This window comes from Belonocnema kinseyi, chromosome 10, assembly GCF_010883055.1.
Source record: "Belonocnema kinseyi isolate 2016_QV_RU_SX_M_011 chromosome 10, B_treatae_v1, whole genome shotgun sequence".
Lineage (NCBI taxonomy): Eukaryota > Metazoa > Arthropoda > Insecta > Hymenoptera > Cynipidae > Belonocnema > Belonocnema kinseyi.
The window spans coordinates 740896-760812 of record NC_046666.1 but is presented as its reverse complement, the minus strand read 5'-3'; the positions used below and the strand labels follow the sequence as shown (position 1 = coordinate 760812).

The window sequence follows — 19917 nt, the reverse complement described above, 5'->3', positions numbered from 1 at the left end:
AATTAATTCATCAGTTTATTCAAATTCCACCACCGTCAAAAGGTACCCTTATGCGCTTTTTTCTATTTTTTTGCAGCCCGCTTCGCACAAAGTAATTTTTTGCATCGAGTTCATATCTACGTTATTACTGGATTTATGCCCTTGAATTTCACTGACCATGAACCTACTAAAAACAAAGATATTTACTCAATGGCCACTGCAGAAAAAAATTACTTCGTATCACGAATTACGTTCTATTAAAAAAGTACACTAAATCATCCAATTATTTAAATTCGGCCGATGTCAAGAGGAATCCCAATATAAATGTATTTATAAAAAAAAGTTTTAAAATGTTGGATTATGAAATGTCTACATTTGAATTTACCACCAATTTACATTATTATCATTTTATTATTTCATGAAATAGTAATTCAAAAATAAAAACTTTTTTTCAAATACACTTATATAGAAAAAATGATCTTTTACGAAGACATTAGCAAAATAGGGCAAAAATGAACTGAATCGCATGCACTTAGTCCCTGTTTTCCCCCTGAGCAATCTAGGAATTGAAGTTAGCAGGTGATTGAAGTAAAAATTAGAGTTCTGAGCTCGTTATATTACTTTGAGGACGGTAACGAGAATGAGAATATTACCGAGAATATAACCGAGAAATAAATTCTCTGAAAATTTATGAGAATCTCAGAATTTATTTTAATTAATAGAAAATTGCATTTTTTCGTTAACTTTTCGATTGAAAATTCAACTCTTTTTTTTCAAGTTTGTCTTTTTTACGTTCTCATCATTTATGATTGAGAAAGTATTAGAATTGTCGGAAATTTGATATCACACTTTTTCAACGGATCTCCACGTTTCGAGACCCCCTGAATCCGAAAATCAGGTTTTCACGACGAGTTTGTTAACCAGCCATTTTTAAAAAAAATTCAAAAAGTGAGCGCATTTTGAAAATTTTTGAGACCACTTTTTTCTGAATTTGAAAATTCTATGTACGGATATTTATGGTATCAAAAAGAACAAACAATTTATCCCTATGACTTTTTTCGATAAAAAGAAAATTCTCAGAGTTATAGCGTTTTCAACATTTTTCAAATCAACCGGAAATCAAAATTTGAAGCCGAAAAACGCACGATATGAAAAAAATTCAATAGAAGAAAAACATTTATTTTTGAGATCCCTACAAGATTATCATAACCAATTTTTGGATTTTCTTCAAAAATCGAAAATTCAAATTTTGATTGCACAAAAAATAATGGAGAATAAAAAATTCCATTTTGTGGACAAACTATGTAGGATACAAAAAAAGATGAATAAACAAAAATGGTTATCCCAAAAAAGATCTACAATTTCGTTAAGAATCACTTCTTGATAGGACGCGTACTTTTTGTTTTATTCGTGAAAAATAACGTTGAGAAAAGTAAAATAAAAAAAAATGTGTGGAAAAACGACGAAAGTTACGAGAAAAAAATCCAACAAAACCTGTTTACAAATGTCTGTCGGAAATCGAGTGCGCAGCGCGAGTGTCACGATGAAAATGTGTACCTCAAAGTCTACAGAGCTCTGAGAAACTTAATCTTTGACTATACTTAATTAAGTAGACAATTCAGAATATGAAGACGCATATAAATACTGCCATCTAAAAGAAATCTTTAAGATAAATTTTTTTTTTAAGCATTCCAAATGCAAAGAATAAATATCCGAGCGCGAAACGCGAGAATTAACGGTCGCGCGCCCTAGGCGCGCTCAAACTTGCGAGTGAAGCGAGTCGCCCGCGAAGAGAATGTGCCCGCGAGGCGGGCAGATTTTTATTACAAAGTTTAGCTGCTTTAGCAGAAATTAAATCTTTTTTTGATAAAAATGCAAGTGTTTGGTTATAAATTAAGTTATTATATTATTTTCTTGAAAACTTAAATCTTTCGTTGAAAATTTACTTTTTTTTTTTAAATTTATATTTTGGTGTTGAAAAATGAATCGAAATTATTTTCTGGATGAAAGTTCCACTTATGAAAAAAAATTTGTTTTTTCTTGCAAATTCATCTGTTCTAGTATAAAATCGATATTTTTTCAATAAAAATGCAACTATTTGGTAGAGAATTTAACTATCTTGTTAAAAAATCATCCTTTTTGGTTGAAAAAATTCGTCTTTTTAGACTCAAAAATTCAGTTAGTTTTTTTGTGAAAACTAATTTTTTGGTTATAAAAATTCAATTTTTGATGTTGCTAACTTAACTGGAATCTTTTTTGGATTAAAACTCAACTTTTTTGTAAAAAAAAATTCTTATTTAAGATAAATTTCATATTTTTTGATAAAAATACAACTATTTGCTAGAGAATTCATCAATTTGGTTAAAAATTCGTATTTAGATTTATATTTTAAGTTGAAAAGTTATCTCGTTGGTTAAAACTTTAATTTTATTGTTATAAATTAGTCTTTTTTAATTGAAAATTCAACTACTTGGATCAAAGTTCAACTACATTGTAAAATTTTGTTGTTGAAGGCTTATGTTTGGTTGAAAATTTAACTGTTTAGTGGAAAATACTTCATTTTTTTGTTTAGAATTCATTTTTTAGCAAAAAATGGAACTTTTCCATTTTTTAAGATTGATATTTTTTAGTTAAAAATTCCCGTTTTTTTTTGTATACAAATTATTTTTTAGTTTAAAATTTCCTTTTCTTTGCGTAAAAATGCATCAGTTCGTGGAAAATATTTTTTTGTTGAACAGTCATACTTCTTGTTTGAAAATTGAATTTTTGTCAAGAAAATTTGTCTTCTGGTTTAGAGGTTAAATAATTTAGATAAAAATTTATTTTTTGAGTGAAAAATATTTATTTGTTGGAAATTCGTCTATTTGGTTTGAATTTTTTTTCTTTTGTTGTATAAATTAAATTTTTTTATTAAAATATAAACTATGATCCTTTTTCATCGGCAATTTGCCTTTTTAGGTTAAATATTCAATTATTATGTTAAAAATTCTAGTATTTTGTTAAAGAGTTACCTTTTAAAGTATAAAAACTTTTTATTTGTTAGAAATAAATTAATACATTAGACAATTAAAAATTTGTATATGAAACACTGTTTTATTCCCCTCATAAAATATTCTATAGTAAAATTATCATAAGATAAGCTACTGCTTTGCATATTCTAAATTCCTGAATATGTCTGAGATAGAAAATAATTTATATTCAACCGCTGATATAACTGATTGCTGATTACTGAGGGGAAAAGAATTAGGTATTTTCACTTCAACCATCAGCTAACTTCACTTTGTTCAAAGTTGAGGGGAAAACAGTGGATCAAATGCATGGAACAGAAATTTATTTCTGTAATATCAAAATTTACGAAATTTAAATTAGACCAAAATCCAAATTAAAAATCCCATTTTAACGTCCAATAATCAAATTGATGCAAAATCCTGTTAAACAAAACAAGAATCCAATGACCAAATTTGGACCACAACGAATAAACGAAAACCAAAAATCCTATTGTAATCTGAAAAAAATAAAATAAAATAAAATTTTCGGAAAAAAATAAAAAAGAGGAAAGAAAAATGAGAAGGCAGCCAACTACATCCACTTCCTTCTCTTTTTCTTTCTTTCGTCTTTTTTATTTTCATGACCATCAAATTACAATAAAATGAAAAACATAAATAAATAAATTTGCACTTTATTTTTTTCCGAAAATTTTATTTCATTTTTTGTTTGTTTGTTTTTTGTTGTTTTTTTTTTTCAGATTACAATAGGATTTTTGGTTTTGGTTTATTCGTTGCGGTCCAAATTTGGTCGTTGGATTCTTGTTTTCTTTAACAGGATTTTGCATCAATTCTGTAATATCTTCGTAATTAATAATCATTATTAATATTTTATTATTTCATTAAATAGTAATGAAAAAATAAAAACTATTTTTCAAATACAATTATAATGAAAAAATGATCTTTTACGAAGATATTAGCAAAATAGGGCCTATTTTTCTAATATCTTTGTAGAAACTAATTTTTTCTGTCTTTGTATTGGAAACTTAATTTTCAATTTTTAAGAACTATTTAATGAAATAATAAAATGATCATAATTATTGCTTATCACGAAGATATGACGTGATATTAAGTGATAGCTAATTTTTTTCGCATCGAGTTCATATCTATATTATTATTGGGTTTGTGTCCATTCATTTCAATGGCCATAAAACTACTAATAACGAAGACATTCCTCGATTCGTCAAAAAAATACTTTGAGCAATGTAGCCAATCTTTCACTTAACAAATTTGTATTTTTTGAAGCGGAACTGTCAGGCTGGCTACACTGCTTTTTTCACACCATACTTCCACCGCGGCTTATAGCGCCATTAAAACAAAATATTAAAATAGGAAATCAAAACACCATTGCAAACAATAAGTAAATTCAACACAAATTTCCTTCATTATTATGGAATTTGACTATTCTTGAGATTAATAAAACAATCAATTGGTGAGTTTTTAATCTTATTTAAATTCTTTTGTAATATGTTAACCAAACTATAAAATATTGAAGCGATTATAGCTTTCGAAGCGTGAACATAACCTCAAAACTTCATAGCGTTTATAGTTTTACACTTGCATTAAATAGAACATGTGACAAAACTGAAGGAAATATATTTTTAAATTTCGGGCTTCAAGATCTAATTTTCAAATATTACATCACCTGTTGCCTTCGTATCTGGCATCAAAATTTTGTTTTGCTAGTTTTTCCAAACCAAAAAAAAGCGATAAAAAGGTAAAATAATATTTTTTTTCTGTATACAATAAATTTGCTTTTTCCCCTTACTTTCGTAATATTTGTAATAATGATAAATTATGTATATATAGATTTTATTAATACAATTTTTAATTACCAATTTTGTAAGTAAAAAATCATAAAACTTGATTTTAAAACAACAAAGTTTTCATTAAAATGACCCTTTGTTACCATTTAATTAATTTAATTATGACTAATTAATTAATAAAATTATACTTACTAAATAAAAAAATAAAAATTAACCTTTAATTAAACAATTATTGTATCGCTTATTTATAATATTAATTTATAATATTTTTTTTATATTATGTTATTAATCCGTCATTATAAATTACTATAAATAATTATTGATTATCATAAATTATAATCAGTCATTTAATTAAATATGTCGTTTTTATTAAAAATTGCATAAAATTATATATATTTTAATTTATATAAATATAATTTATATAAAATTATATATTCAATAAAAAATTATAACTTTTTACAAGTTCATACATAAAATAAAAAATTTTTAATGAAAAATTAGGACAGTTTACACCCCTGAAATGCATTCAGAGTGCTTTATATGTAAAAAAAATAAAGAAAATTAATGATCTCAAATTTTGCAGTTTTTTTATATTTTGTAGAAAATTGCAAATTTCTACAAATGCTTATAAATAAATACAATTTTATATTTTTTAAACAGACAGTTTTACGATCTCAAAGTAAAATAATAAATGCTGCAATTTTTAATTTTTTTACAATAATATTAAAAGATTTTAATTCTGGTTTTTAAATATTAATTGTTATTTTTTTGAAGCTATCTTTTTGAAGATCTTAACATTTTTTATAAAATACGTATGGATATTTTAATAAATATAATTTTTACAAGTATTCGTATTAAAATTCAGGAAATTTAAAATAAACTAAAATTCCTCTTTGAACAAAATTCAAATTTAACTACGAAATTCTTGGAAATAAAAAAAAGAATGTAAAAATCAAATTTGCACACAAAAATCTTCAATGTGTACATGCAATTTAAAAAAATAAAAATGAAAGAAAAAGAAGGCAACCTCAAAATCCCTATCTTTCTCTTTTTTATCTAGCCATTTTTTTATTTTATTTAAAGCCAAAATAGAACTTTGTAAACCTGTGAATTTTCTACTTTTTTTTATTAATAGACAATTTTTTCCCAAAAATTACTGTAAATCCAAAATGCAGGGAAAATTCGTAAAAAATTTCACAGAAATTTGTGAAAGGTTTTTTTTTAAGACACTCATAGAAATTACTTCCACTAGGACTGACTGAATTTTTTCTTAAAAATGTCTATGAAGATTATTTGAAATTTTGTAACAATATCGGTTCCGAGGAACCCGCTCCAAATGTACAGAAAATGTTTTTTTTTTTTAGTTAAAATTTGTAATTATAAATTTAAAAAATAATTTTCACTCAGTAGATCAATATTTCGAAAGAAAATTATCAGAAACATAGACACTTTTTTACTCAAAAAATTGCTAAGTTTTCAATTTTTGCATATATTTTAATAGAAAAACTCGAGCATTATTGAAATGTGATCCTTCTCAAAAACTTCTTGCTAGATTTGGGTCTATACCTTATATTTATTAAACTATTTGGCCCAAAAAAACTTCACAATAAATTTGAGAATTATCCTCTAGTAGGAAAAGCGTTTGAATTTATTTTAAGGACTATTTTAACATCCCTTAAAGATGTTACAAAGAAATCAATTTTTCCATACAAAGAAAAATTACGAGAAATTTCTTGACATGATTACTGGGGTGGGAAATCACTTTAAAATAAGCACAGGAAGTGTCCCCTACCAGAAACAGCATTTTAATATATTTTAAGAGTTATTTTAACATGCTTTAATGATGCAAGTTAAGAAATTAACAGTTGACAACCAGAAAAATCGGGAAAGATTTTTTTATGGAAGTATTGGAATCGAAAATCACTTTAAAACGAGAGCATGGAGGGTCCCTACTAGGAAAAGTCTTTGAATTTATTTGAAAAGCTGCTTTATTACCCCTTAAAGATTGAAGCAAGTAAATTGACACTTCTGAACAATCCAGTTTACGGGAAATTTTTTTCATAAATTATATACAGTAGAATCTCGATTATCCGGCCTTCGATTATCCGAGGCTCCGCGTTATCCGAGGTTTATGTTCGGATAATACGGAAAATCATTAATAAAACAGATATTGCAGCTAAAAAACGATTGAGCAGGTTGAAACAGTGCTCTATTATCGACTTTCTTGAGCCACGTTAGTTACAATTTGCTAAATATTTATATTTATTTTTCTATTTAAAATATACCAAAATTATCCGATGTATCTCCCCTCCACATTACCTCGGATAATCGAGGTTCTACTGTAGTTTAAACAAAAAGTATCCTGCGGTTTTGAAGGAATGTTTCCCACATTTATTGTGAAACAAAAACATCAATTTTTTGTATCAAAGAAAATCAAAATTAGCCTGAAGTAGATAGACCCGTCTTTCTTTAAAATTTACTCAGAGATGAGGAAGAACTTCCTATAGAAGAAAGACAAGATCTTCTAGAAGAAATCAGACTTCACAAAAAGAAATACCAGATATAGAAGACAAAAGGGAACATAAATATGAATATGTTTTCATAAACACCGTTGAAAGATTACGCAAACAGAGCCAGAGCAATTGTTTAGAAACTGGCTCTAAATAAAACAGATTCGGAATCTCAGGAGGACGCGTTTACCGAAGAAACAGAGTTTCTTCTGTAGCACAACGCCTGGAAGATCAGGAATGACCATATAACAGAAATATAGGATGCAGACCAGAACTTTGAAATATATTAATTGAAAGTTAATCAATTAGGCATATCTGAATGGTAAAATTGAAGAAGAAATCTTTATGGAAGTACCTACATTCCTAGAAAAACCTTTAGAACTATTTTTTTCTCGAGGAAATAGGATCAGATTTAAAAAAATGTAAAACAGGTGTTCAAAGATATTAAAAGATGAGTTAAAGTATGTTAATAAAGATCCTTCTATGGTTTAAAACAAAAAGTATCAGCATATTTTTGCCAGAAAACATAGAGAAGCAATCAAAATCTTTAAAGATTTTAATAATATTAATAGGAACAACGGTTATACCAAACCGATTAGTTCTTTGCTTTTCCGTTCTTCCGGATAAAAAAAAACACTTAATTTGCCAATCAGGAGCGACTGGTAGCCATGGTGGGGCGCTCTGGCCAATCACAGGCATCGTAGAGAGTATACATAACAGCATAACCTGATACTTAAATTTCAGGTTAGCCCTGAAAACGGCCGTGCGCCGGCGCTAGTAGTAACTTTGTTCTACAATACTATGCAGTATCATAGGAAAAATGAATACAAATTACAAAATAAATATGAAAAAAACTCTTTAAAATCATTTTTTTTTTTCATTGTTTAGAATCAGGTAGTAAATGAGACGTATGTTTTTACGTATTCTTTTGTTTAATATAAGAAAAAGCGGCATAATTCAAACTGGCAATAAAAAATAAATAACGAATACACGAATGAAAAAAAATGCCGGAAATATATATTATTATAAAATTTTCCAAATTTCAAATAACAAGATTTTTAATTGACGAAAAATAAAATCCCGAATTTAAAAACATCCGACACTAAAATTCACTGACTTCAAGACAGACTTGTAAAATAAACGAATTATTAAATTCCCACAAATATTTCAATTCTCGAAATAGCAATAATTTATTTTATAATTCGGAAATTTTTTTCTTGCTAATTTATGATTTTGTTATTCATTTTTTCGTTATTTTGTTATAGTTCCGGATATTCAAACACTTTTAAATATAGTGATGAACTAATTTTTTTTATATTGTTTTACAATATAATGCTACTATATAATAAATATAATTATTATATCTATTTCTAACACGGAATATTATCAATCATAAAATATTCTTTTCTATTACAATTAAATAAACTCTTAAATGTGATATTTTTGTAATCAATCAGAAAATTATTTTTCGAAGTGCGATAATAAATCCATGTTGAAACTAAATTCTGAGAATTGAGAACCAGAAAATAAGTATTATCATCTTGTTTTTAAATTGTATGTAAATATAATTTTCATAATTTAGAATTTTTAAAAATATTATGAAAAATTCGAGTCCTTTTAAAAGATGTTTAGAAGTTTGGAAGGAATCAAGAAATATTTGAATATTTTAATAAAATTTGTTTATTCTCTTGAAAACTTTCGAAATTATTTGTAATTCTTCTAAAAATTACTTGAATTTACACAATTTTTGTTCGTTTTCGTTTTGCAATCTTACCAAATTGAAACATTTTGCTTTAAAATCTTCTAAAATATTTTTAGAAATTTTAAGAAATCGTTTGTTATGTGTAAAAACCTTTTTCAATTTTCTCTAAAAGTTCATTTTTTCAAAATAAAAAGTTATTTAAAATTTTCACATGAATATAAGAAAAAGTATTTTTTTAAAAATATTTTCAGATCTTCTAAACCTTCTGATTTCTAAAAATTATTCAAATTTTTCCTGCATTTTTAAATTATTCTGCTAAGTTAAAAAAAATTCCTTAAAATCTTTCAGATTCTTCTTTGAGTATTTTTCAAATCTTCTAAAATCTGTTTAAATCTTCTAAAATGTTTTTAAACATTCTAAAATCTTCTTAAATAATCTCTGCAAATTAATTTTTCGAAATAAAATATTACTTTAATTTTTCCTAGGAACCTGAAAAAGTGTCTTTCTTTCTCATAAAACTTTACAAAATTCTTAAAAAATCTTTACAAGTTTTAATTATATTTGAAGCGCTTCAAAACTTTTGAATGTCTCTTAAACTTACCCACATTTTTTTCAAAATTATGTAATATGGTAAAATTTTCATTTAAAATCTTTCACACTTTTTAAAAATTTTAGGAAATAATTCAAAGTGTTTTGTGATATTTTTTTCCGATTTTATCTAAAAGAATAATTTTAAGTTTTGAAGATTTAAAAATATCGGATAAAAGAATATGGAAGACACTTTCAGACAATATTTTTTATTTTTCAGGATTTAAAAATTTATTAGGTAAACTGAATTTCCTCAGGGTGTCAAGAGAATAAAAAAAAAGTTCTTAAGATTTATGGGAAATGTTGAAATGATTATTTTGTAAGGAATTTCAAGAGAAAATTGAAAAAAGGTCACAAAAAATTTTAAATTACTTTCTAAAATTTGTGTAAAAAGTATGTAAAAAATCTACAGGCAAAGTTTTGCAATTTTCTCATATTACATCATTTTAGAAAACATTTGAGTAAAGTTTCACGAAAATGAACGATAGTTTTCAGGTTCATGAGAAAAATTAAAATAAATTTTAATTTCAAAAATTCAATATTTAAAGGTTATTTAAGAAGGTTTCAAAAATTCTCAAAGAAGAATCTAAAAAATTTGCAGGCAATTTTTTTAATTTTGCAGAATAAATAAGAATGCAGGACATTTTTTAAATAATTTGCACAGATTAGAAGGTTTAGAAGGTCTGTCAAAATTAAAATAAAAGACAATTTTCCTTGTATTCGTGTCAAAATTTTAAATAATTTTTTATTTTGATAAATAAACTATAAGATAAAATTAAAAAAGGTTTTAAAACATATTAACCGATCTTCTAAAATTTCGAAAAAGTGTTCACAAAATTTTTGAAGCTAAATTTTTACAATTTCGTAAGGTTACAAAATAAACACAAATAGAAAATCGAGTAAATTCAAGAAATATCTATTAGAATAGAAGATATTCAAAATAAATTTTAAACTTTAAAAGATTTTTCGAAATTTAGGTTTTTGAATATTTCAAATTTAAATTTTAGGAACATTAAAATAATTTCGAAAGTTTTTAAGAGAATACAAATATTTATGGAAAAATTAAAAAAAAATTAACGTAATTTTTAAAAAAAAATTTTGAATGATATTTAACAATTTTGAGAAAAATTCGAGTCAGTTTAAAATACTTTCATAAATTTAAAACGTTTTGAAAAGATGATGAATATTTGATAACTGATTAATATTTTCAAAAATTTATCAAATATTTATTTATTCCTTCCCAACTTCTAAAAGTCGTGAACATTTTTTTTAAACACTCGTATTTTTCATAATTCTTTTTGGGAATGAAAATTTTACTACTTGGTTGAAAGTTAAACTCTTTTGGTAAATTTTTTTTTAAGATTCATCATTTTAATTGAAAATTCATCACTTTGGTTAGAAAATGAGCTATTTTTGTTGAAAATTCGTTGTTTTTTTTGGTGCTGAAAATTAAATTTTGTACTAAAAAAATTAACTTTCAGTATTTTTTTTTTGTATAAAAACTATTTTTAAACTAATAATGTAACTATTCAATTTTTGGATTTATTTTTTTTTTTTGTAAAAAATTCATCTTTTTGGTTAAAAATTCAATTTTTTCAGTTGAAGGTTTATAGTTTTAGTTGAAAATTCACCAGTTTCTTTGAAACTGTAACTATTTATCTAAAAATGTTTTTTTTTCGTTGAATATTGTTTTTTTCAACTGAAAATTGAACTATTACATGTTTGGTTCACAATTTATCATTTTTAGTTGACTAAAGAGTAATTGTTTTAGTTAAAAATTGATTTTTTTGGCTTAAAATTCAATTATATATGGGAAAATTTGTTTTTCTTAGTTGAAAAATTATGTTTCCGGTTGAAAAATCGTATTTTTTGGTACAAAATGAATCTTCTGGATTGAAAATTCATTTTTTTTGGTTGAAAATAAAACCACTTTGTTGAAATTTAATCTCTTCTATTGAAAATTCTTTTTTTTGTTTGTGAAAATTTAACTGTTCCATGTTTGGTTGAAAACTGATCTTTCTTCGATGAAAATTTAACTATTTTTTTAAAGTTAATCTTTTTTATTTGAAAATTAAACTATTTGATTGAAAATTTATATATTTTACTGAAAAAATCGTCTTTTTGGGAAGAAAATCAATCTTTTTGGTAAAAGTTTAAACTAGTTGGTTAAAAATTCATCTATCTTGTTAAAAATGCATTATTTTAGACTTTAAAATGTTTTTTTTGTATTATTTTTCAAATTAATGGACTTAAGGGATAAATTCAAGAAATGAGTAATTATTTTTGAAGTATTATCCGAATATTAATTAAAAAATGGTGCTAATGTATTTAAAATATCTTGTGATATCATTTGATAAAGTTTTCTAAATTATATTTTGTCGATTAAAAATCTTGTCGTTATTTGAAATTTTATAATTCACTAATTATATATACTTTCGGTAATTTTTTTTCCATTCATTTGTTTATTCGCTATTTATTTTTTTAAGTTCTGAATATCTACGAAATTTTTGTTTTTGTTTGAATTATATCAATTATGCCGCCTTTTCCTATATTAAACAAAATAATAAAGAAGTAAATAAGTCTCATTTACTACATAATTCTACACTACGAAGAAAAAAATTATTTTAAAGGGTTTTTTATATTTATTTTGTATTTTTTTATTATTTTTCCCATGGCCCTGCACGGTATTGTAGAACAAAGTTACTACTAGCGCCGCCGCACGGCTTTTTTTTAACTCTCGTGGCAAAATAAAAAAAATTGCCTTAAAATATTTCCGATTCTTCTTTGACTATTTTTGAAATAGTCTATAATCTTTTTAAAAAGATCTCTGCGAATTAATTTTTCGAAATAAAAAATTATTTTAATTTTTCTCAGGAACCTGGAAAAATGTCCTAACATTTTCATGAAACTTTACAAAATTCTGTAAAAATCTTTACAAGTTTAATTATTTTTTAATCGTTTCAAAACTTTTGAATGTCTCTTAAACTTACTCAAATTTTGTCTAAAATTATGTAATATGGCAAAATTGCAAAATTTTTCTTTAAAATTTTTCACACTTTTTTAAGATTTTAAGAAATAATTCAAAATGTTTTGTCTTCTTTTTATCGATTTTGTCTTGAAATTCCTGATAAAACAATTATTTTCAAAATTCCCATGAATTTTAAGAACTTTTTTTCACATCCTGAAAAAATGCAGTTCACCTAAAAAATTTGTAAATCTTGAAAAATTAAAAAAATCGTTTCAAAGTCTTCCATATTCTTTTAACCCACATTAAAATTTTTTTTAAACTTAAAATTATTCTTTAAAAATAATACCGAAAACATTTCTCGTCAGATCTTTTATAATTATTCAAAAGCTTCTAATTCTTTTATATAATTATTGTGAAAATGATACGGTGGATTTTTCTCATTTTCAGCAGAAATGGTTTATCTTTTCTTTTAAAAGAATAATTTTAAGTTTTGATGATTTCAAAATGTGGGGTAAAAGAATATGGAATACACTTTAAGACAATATTTTTAATCTTGTAGTATTTACAAATTTCTTAGGTAAACTGATTTAAAAATAAGTAAAACTTGTAAAGATTTTTAAGAATTTTGTCAAGTTTCTTCACGAAAATGAAAGACACTTTTTCAGGTTCCTAGACAAAATTAAAGTAATTTTTTATTTCAAAAAATTAATTTTAAGAGATTATTTAAAAAGGTTTCAAAAATTGTCAAACAAGAATTTCAACGATTTTAAGGCAATTTTTAGAATTTATGCAAAAAAAAAATTTCAGGGAAATTTTTAATAATTTGTAGAAGTTTATTTTTTATTTTGAAAAATAAACTTGAAGAGAAAATTAAAAAAGGTTTTAAACATTAAAAAATCTTCTAAAATTTAAAAAAAGAGTTGAAAAGATTTCGAAGTAAAATGTTACAATTTAATAAGATTATGAAATAAAAACAATTAAAAAATCGAGTAAATTGAAGAAAAATTTAGTAGAATAGAAGATTTTAAAAATGAATTTTAATCTTAACAAGCTTTTTGAAAATTTAGATTTTTAAATATTTCAAATGTAAACTTTAGGAGCTTTAAAATAATTTAGAAAATGTTGAGGTAATTTTTATAACATTTTGAGAAAAATTCGAGGTCAGTTAAAAATATTTTCAGGAATTTAAGACGTTTTAAATAGATTTGAAAACTGGGTAACATTTTCGAAAATTTACCAAATATTTATTTATTCCTTGCCAACTTCTAAAAGTCTTGAAATTTTTTTGAAAATATTCGCATTTTCCATAATACTTTATGAAATACTACAAAATAAAAAAAAATCTTCAAAATCTTCTAGACTTTTTTCTTGCACGACTGAAATATTCAAAAATCTTTATTTTTACTTTCTCAAGAAGTTTATGAAAATTATATTTACATTAATATAAAAACAAGGTGATAATACTTATTTGCTTGTTCTCAATTTTTAGAATTTAATCTCAACATGGATTTATTTTAACTCTTCGAAAAACAATTTTTCATTAATTTGTGTATTACGCTCTTTCTTTAAGAGTGACTATACAAATCTTAAAAAATGTGTAAATCTTGAAAAAATAAAAAAATGGTCTCAAAGTCTTCCATATTCTTTTAACCCAAATTTTAAAATCTTAAAAATTTAAAATAATTCATTGAAAATAAAACCGTAACCATTTCTTCTCAGATCTTCCATAATTATTAAAAAGCTTCTCTTTTATTCGGGGTCTTCGAGGGTTCTCTGAGTTCACTTTTATAACCTGATTTTCACACCGGAGCGATAAACATCGGCACAATTAATCGAAATGATTCGATAAAAAAAAACATTGTTAGGAAAATCCACGGTGTCATTTTCACAATAATTATATAAATAAACTATTTTCTGGATATATTTTTAAGAGTTTGTAACGACTCAAGATGACAAAAGACATATAATAGTCAAAACAACTAGAAAAAGTGACTACTAGCGCCGCCTTATGGCCATTTTCAACACATGGGCTATTTTCAACTCTCGGTGAGAGGAGTCTGCATGACCCTGAAGAAGTGAGCAGCAATGTTTACGAAACATCGGAAAAAAATGGTAGTTTTGTACACGATTGGAACCCGAAATATCTCTTTTTATCACGATGAATCATCGTGAAAGCATTAAATCTATCATTAAAAAACGTACCGTTACACTATCCTCAACTGAAGCAGAATATATGGCATTGACTAATGACACCAAAGAAGCCTCTTATTGGCTAAAAAGAGGACACTTCATCCTAAAAACTGAGCATATAGATACTAGATATAATTATATCCGGAGAATCCTAAACAAGGGTTACAAGAGCCATTTTCTGTACATTTGGCGTGATGTTCTTCGTTGAAAAATTAATCTTCGAGTCGCGTAGGGTGTAAAAAAATAATAATTTATTTATATTTCAGGATAAAATGACTCAAATTACTACTCGATCATTTTGGCAAGCAGCTGTCAGTGGGGACATAAAAAAACTTCGAGATATTCTAGACAAAACAGGAGCCGATGTCAATGCAACTTTCGAGGGAAAAACAATCCTACATGTTGCAACTCTGAAGGGAAATGTGCGCTTGGTAGATTTTCTCTGCGCGAGGGGGGCCGACATTAGGAAGAAAACTTGCGACGGTTGGACTCCTCTTCACTTAGCGATTGTCGGTGGCTATAGGAAGGACAATACGAGTGTTATAAAGAAACTCATCAAATCGGGAGCGGATGTCAACGTAAAATCAGACGGAAAGCTGACTCCCCTGCATTTAGCAGTCATCGGAAAGAAGGTCCAGATTGTCAAATGGCTTTTAAATAACGGCACCGATGTCAACTGCACCACCGATTCTTTTGGAACAGTATTGAGTTGCGCCGTCGTAATAGCATCAGACATAAAAGGCTATGATCCTCGCTCACGGGAAAAGTTTGCTGATTACGTAAGAATCACTGAGATGCTCTTGGAAAAGGGAGCTTCTGTAAATTCCCACGATTATGAGGGTTTTACTCCTCTCCATTATGCCGCGCGGATAGAACACTTCCGGCCGCAAATTGTCAAACTCCTCCTCGATTATGGAGCTGATGTGAATGCTCTGGATTTGAGTGACGCTACCCCAATTTTCTATGCAAGGAATGAGATGATACTCGAAATTTTGATCGAGAGGGGAGCACACGTCAACTATAAATCTGGAACACTACATACCCCGCTTACGTCGATGATTGCTTCTCGCAAATCGTCACTGGCGGAAGTGCTCTTGAGGCATGGAGCTGATGTGAATATTCAGCACTCGAGGGGAATTACCATCCTTGAAATGTCCTGGTCCTTGTATGATCATGACGATGATGGAGTTCTGGAGAGTGTGATTAATCAAACGGTGGATTTAAATCGAACCATTCATCGTATGATCAATTCGGATATATTTTCGGGGTTTCTTGAACTGCTGGCTGCCATGATTGTCAAGAAAAAAGTTCCGGCAGAAATTAACATCTTTGTGGAAAGTTTGAAACCGCACAGTGAATTCCGATCGTTTTGTTCAAGAATCACGATGTGTGAATACGAAATCAGCAGAATGAAGGAGAAGAGAGTGAACATTGGGACGCTGAGTGTCTTCGATATTTTAGAGATGCCGATCAGCAAGCTTTTGAATTATGTGAAAAACGAAGAACTTTTGAAACTGGAGTCAAATAGTGTCAAGGAAGATTTCCCGCTCTATGCTGAGACGCTCAAGAGGCACATTAAACAGGCAAAGAAGCGAAGATCTTTGATTGATTCGAGTGCAGGAGCTTTCAGGAATTTAATCTGCTGTCTTCATAAGATTAATTTGCCTGATTTTGTCGTTTATAGAATAGTTCCGATGTTAAGTAATGGGTACTTGACTACTTTGGCAAAAGTTTAATGTTTACGAGGATAGATTAGGTTTAAGTTTTCGTATTTTATGAAAAAGAAGGCTGTGCTAGCAACATTTAGTTAAAATGTTTTGTTTTATAGTCTATGTATTTTCATCTTCATAAAGATACAAAATAAATTTAAGCTATTTTCAAGAAAAGGACTCGTCTTTTAACTTTTCTGTTACAAATCTCGAAAATTATGAAATTTAATAAATTATAGGAAGACAATTCAAGTGTGCTCGATCTCAAGTTTTTTTTCTTATGGCAAATTGGAAAATATTTTCCAAATATGTTTAAAACATGAAAGTAGTCCCGCAAATGATGGCGAAATTAAAAATAACCCTGATCGATTTTTTTTTTTCAGATTCAGGAAAAATATTGTTGAGATTTTTTAAACTTAGGGAATGAATATTCATATAAATTCTGTTAAATAAATGTTGAACGTTGGTTGAAATTTGAATTTTTTTAAAAATCATTCTTTTTGGTTGAAAATTTGCTACAAATTATCTCAGTGGCTGACAAATTGCTGAGAGACGTCCAAAATTTTTTATTTTCAAGTCAAAAATATGAACTTTTAACAAAAAACTGTGGAATTTTCAACTAAATAGTATTAAGTTTTTAACCAAAAAAGATAAACTTAACAAATTACGTAAGTTTTCAATAAAAAAGATGAAATTTCTATCTAATTCATGAATTTTCTACCTGAAGAAACTAATTTTCAACAAAAAATGTAATATTTGACATTTAAACAAAAAAAGATTTTAATTTCAATCTAGGAGTTGAATTTAACAAAAAATATGAATTTTCAAGTGTACAATTGGATTTTTAACAAAAAAAAAATAGTTTGATACCAATCAAGGTCAACAAAATACATTTTTGGTTGAATTTTTAATTTAAATAATTAATTATCTACAGAAAGAGACAAATTTTCTGCAAAACAGTTGCATTTTTTAACTCGAAAATATAAATTTTCAAAAAAATACATAAATTTTTAAACAAATAGTTGAATTTTTTACTAGAAAGACAAGTTTTCTAAAAAAGGCATTAATTTAAACCCAAATTTTTAAAAATTATGTTTTAGTTTATATTTTGTTAATGATTATGAATCTTCAATTTAAAAAAAAATTTTAAGAAAATATTTCAACTTTCAAACAAAGAGTGGAATTTCAAATCTAAAAAGGCGAATTTTTAACGAAAAATTTAATAGTAGTTATTTGAACAAATTTTTTTAAAATTTAATATAAAAAACAGATTTACCCAACGAATATGAATTTTCAACAAAGTACTGAAACCCTCAATTAAAACAGATTAATTTTCAAACAAGCAGTGGCATTTTTAGCAAACAAAATTTTATATGTATTCAAAAAATTTTTTTTTTAACAAAATATATAAATTTCCAACAAAATAGTTAAATTTTCTACCAAATTGTTTAATTTTTGCCGAACATACGAATTTTCTACAAAAAATTTGAATTTGTAACAAAAAAGATAATTTCCAACTATTCAAGTGAATTTTCAACGAAATAGTTAAATTTTTAATTAAAAAAAAAATTTTAATCAAATAAAATACGAATTTTCAAATAAAACATTGAAATCTTCACAAAAAAAACTTTTAAGAATGTAGTTCAATATTGAACCGAGAAGTAAATATTTTGATAAAAAATATAATATTTTTAAATGAAAAAACAGTTGGCTTTAACAAAGATAAATTTTCAACAAAAAACTTGAATTCTCAACTAAAACAGATTAATTTTCAATCAAGCAGTGGCATTTTTAGCAAATAAAAAATTATATTTTTTCAAAAAAAATTTAAACAAAATACATAAATTTCCAAAAAAAAGAATAAAGTTTTCTACCAAATTGTTTAATTTTTGCCGAAAATACGAATTTTCTACAAATAATTTGAATTTGTAACAAAAAAGATAATTTACAACTACTAAGTGAATTTTCAACGAAAGATTTAAATTTTCAATTAAAAAAAAATGTTTAATCAAATAAAATACGAATTTTCAAATAAAACATTGAAATCTTCACAAAAAAACTTTTAAGAATGTAGGTCAACATTGAACCGAGAAGTAGATATTTTAATAAAAAATATGATATTTTTAAATGAAAAACCGGTTGGTATTATCAAAGATAAATTTTGAACAAAAAACTTGAATTCTGAACTAAAAAATATTAATTTTCAATCAAGAAGTGGCATTTTTAACAAATAAAAATGGATATTTCTACCAAAAAAGACGAAATTTTCATGAAATAGATCAATTTCCAACCAAATAGTTAAATTTTCTACCAAATTGTTCAATCTCTGCCGAAAATACGAATTTTCTACTAAAAGTTTGAATTTATAATAAAGATGATAATTTACAACTATTCAAGTGAATTTTCAACGAAATAGTTAGATTTTTAATTTAAAAAAATGTTTAATAAAATAAAACACGAATTTTCAAATAAAAATGTAAATCTTCACAAAAAAAATTTCGAAGAATGTATTTCAACATTGAACCGAGAAGTTTATGTTTCAATAAAAAGATTTTCAACAAATTACTTGAATCTTTAGCTAAAACAGATTAATTTTCAAACAAGGAGTGTCATTTTTAACAAACAAAAATTAATATTGCTACCAAAAAAGAAGAATTGTCTACAAAATATATAAATTTCCAAAGAAATAGTTAAATTTTCTACTAAATTGTTTAATTCTTACCGAAAATGCGAATTTTCTACAAAACATGTGAATTTTTGCAAAAAATACGAATTTTCTTCAAGAAATTTGAATTTCCCCCCAAAAGAAAGATTAGTTACAACTAATTTTCAACGAAATAGTTAAATTTTCAATTAAAAAAAAAATTTACCAAATAAAACACGAATTTTTAAATAAAAATGTGAATCTTCACGCAAAAAAAAACTTTTAAGAAAGTAGTTCGACATTGAACCGAGAAATTTATATTTCAATAAAAAATATTTTAAGAAGAAAAAAATGATTCGTTTTAACAAAGATGAATTTTCAACAAAATACTTCAGTCTTTAACTGAAACAGATTAATTTGAAACCAACAGTTGCATTTTAGCCAAAAAAATATGAATTTTCAATTAACTACATCAATTTACAACTAAATAGTTGAATTTTCTACTAAAGTTTTAGATATTCGAGCAGAAAATACGAATTTTCTACGAAATATTTGAATTTTTACCCCAAAAATTGTGCATTTTCAACCGAAGCCTTTTAATATTATTCAGACAGTTCTACTTTTAACCAAAAAATATTAAATTTCTACGGAAAAAAATTTTCAATAAACAAATGTTTGGCAAGAAAGAAACGAAATTTCAACGAATTTTTTTAAATCAAACCAAAAAGAGGAATTTTCAACAAAACATTTCGATTTTTTACCAAGAAGTATGAATTTTCACAAAATTGTTGAATTTTGAACCGTATAATGAATTTTT

The 19917-nt window shown here is 25.7% G+C and overlaps 2 protein-coding genes across 11 annotated transcripts in view; one reads left to right on the top strand and one right to left on the bottom strand.

The window, feature by feature from the left end:
• The window catches only part of LOC117181470 (organic cation transporter protein-like), a 104022-nt gene that overhangs the window by 54248 nt on the left and 29857 nt on the right, over nt 1–19917 (bottom strand). The gene's annotated exons all lie outside the window — the stretch shown is intronic.
• Nucleotides 1–19917, top strand: part of LOC117181471 (DDB1- and CUL4-associated factor 12) — a 251124-nt gene that overhangs the window by 207069 nt on the left and 24138 nt on the right. Inside the window, exons 1-2 of one of the 10 annotated variants that reach the window (XM_033374159.1) lie at nt 4244–4455; nt 15014–16602. The exons of 4 other annotated variants lie outside the window; for them this stretch is intronic. In XM_033374159.1, the coding sequence (XP_033230050.1) occupies nt 15020–16483 (1464 nt within the window). In that variant the 5' untranslated portion in view covers nt 4244–4455; nt 15014–15019 and the 3' untranslated portion in view covers nt 16484–16602. Of the gene's footprint in view, nt 1–4243; nt 4456–4612; nt 4741–15013; nt 16606–19917 lie in introns of those variants that run through there. 5 more of the 10 variants (XM_033374161.1, XM_033374160.1, XM_033374163.1 and 2 more) reach the window with 5 other exon arrangements.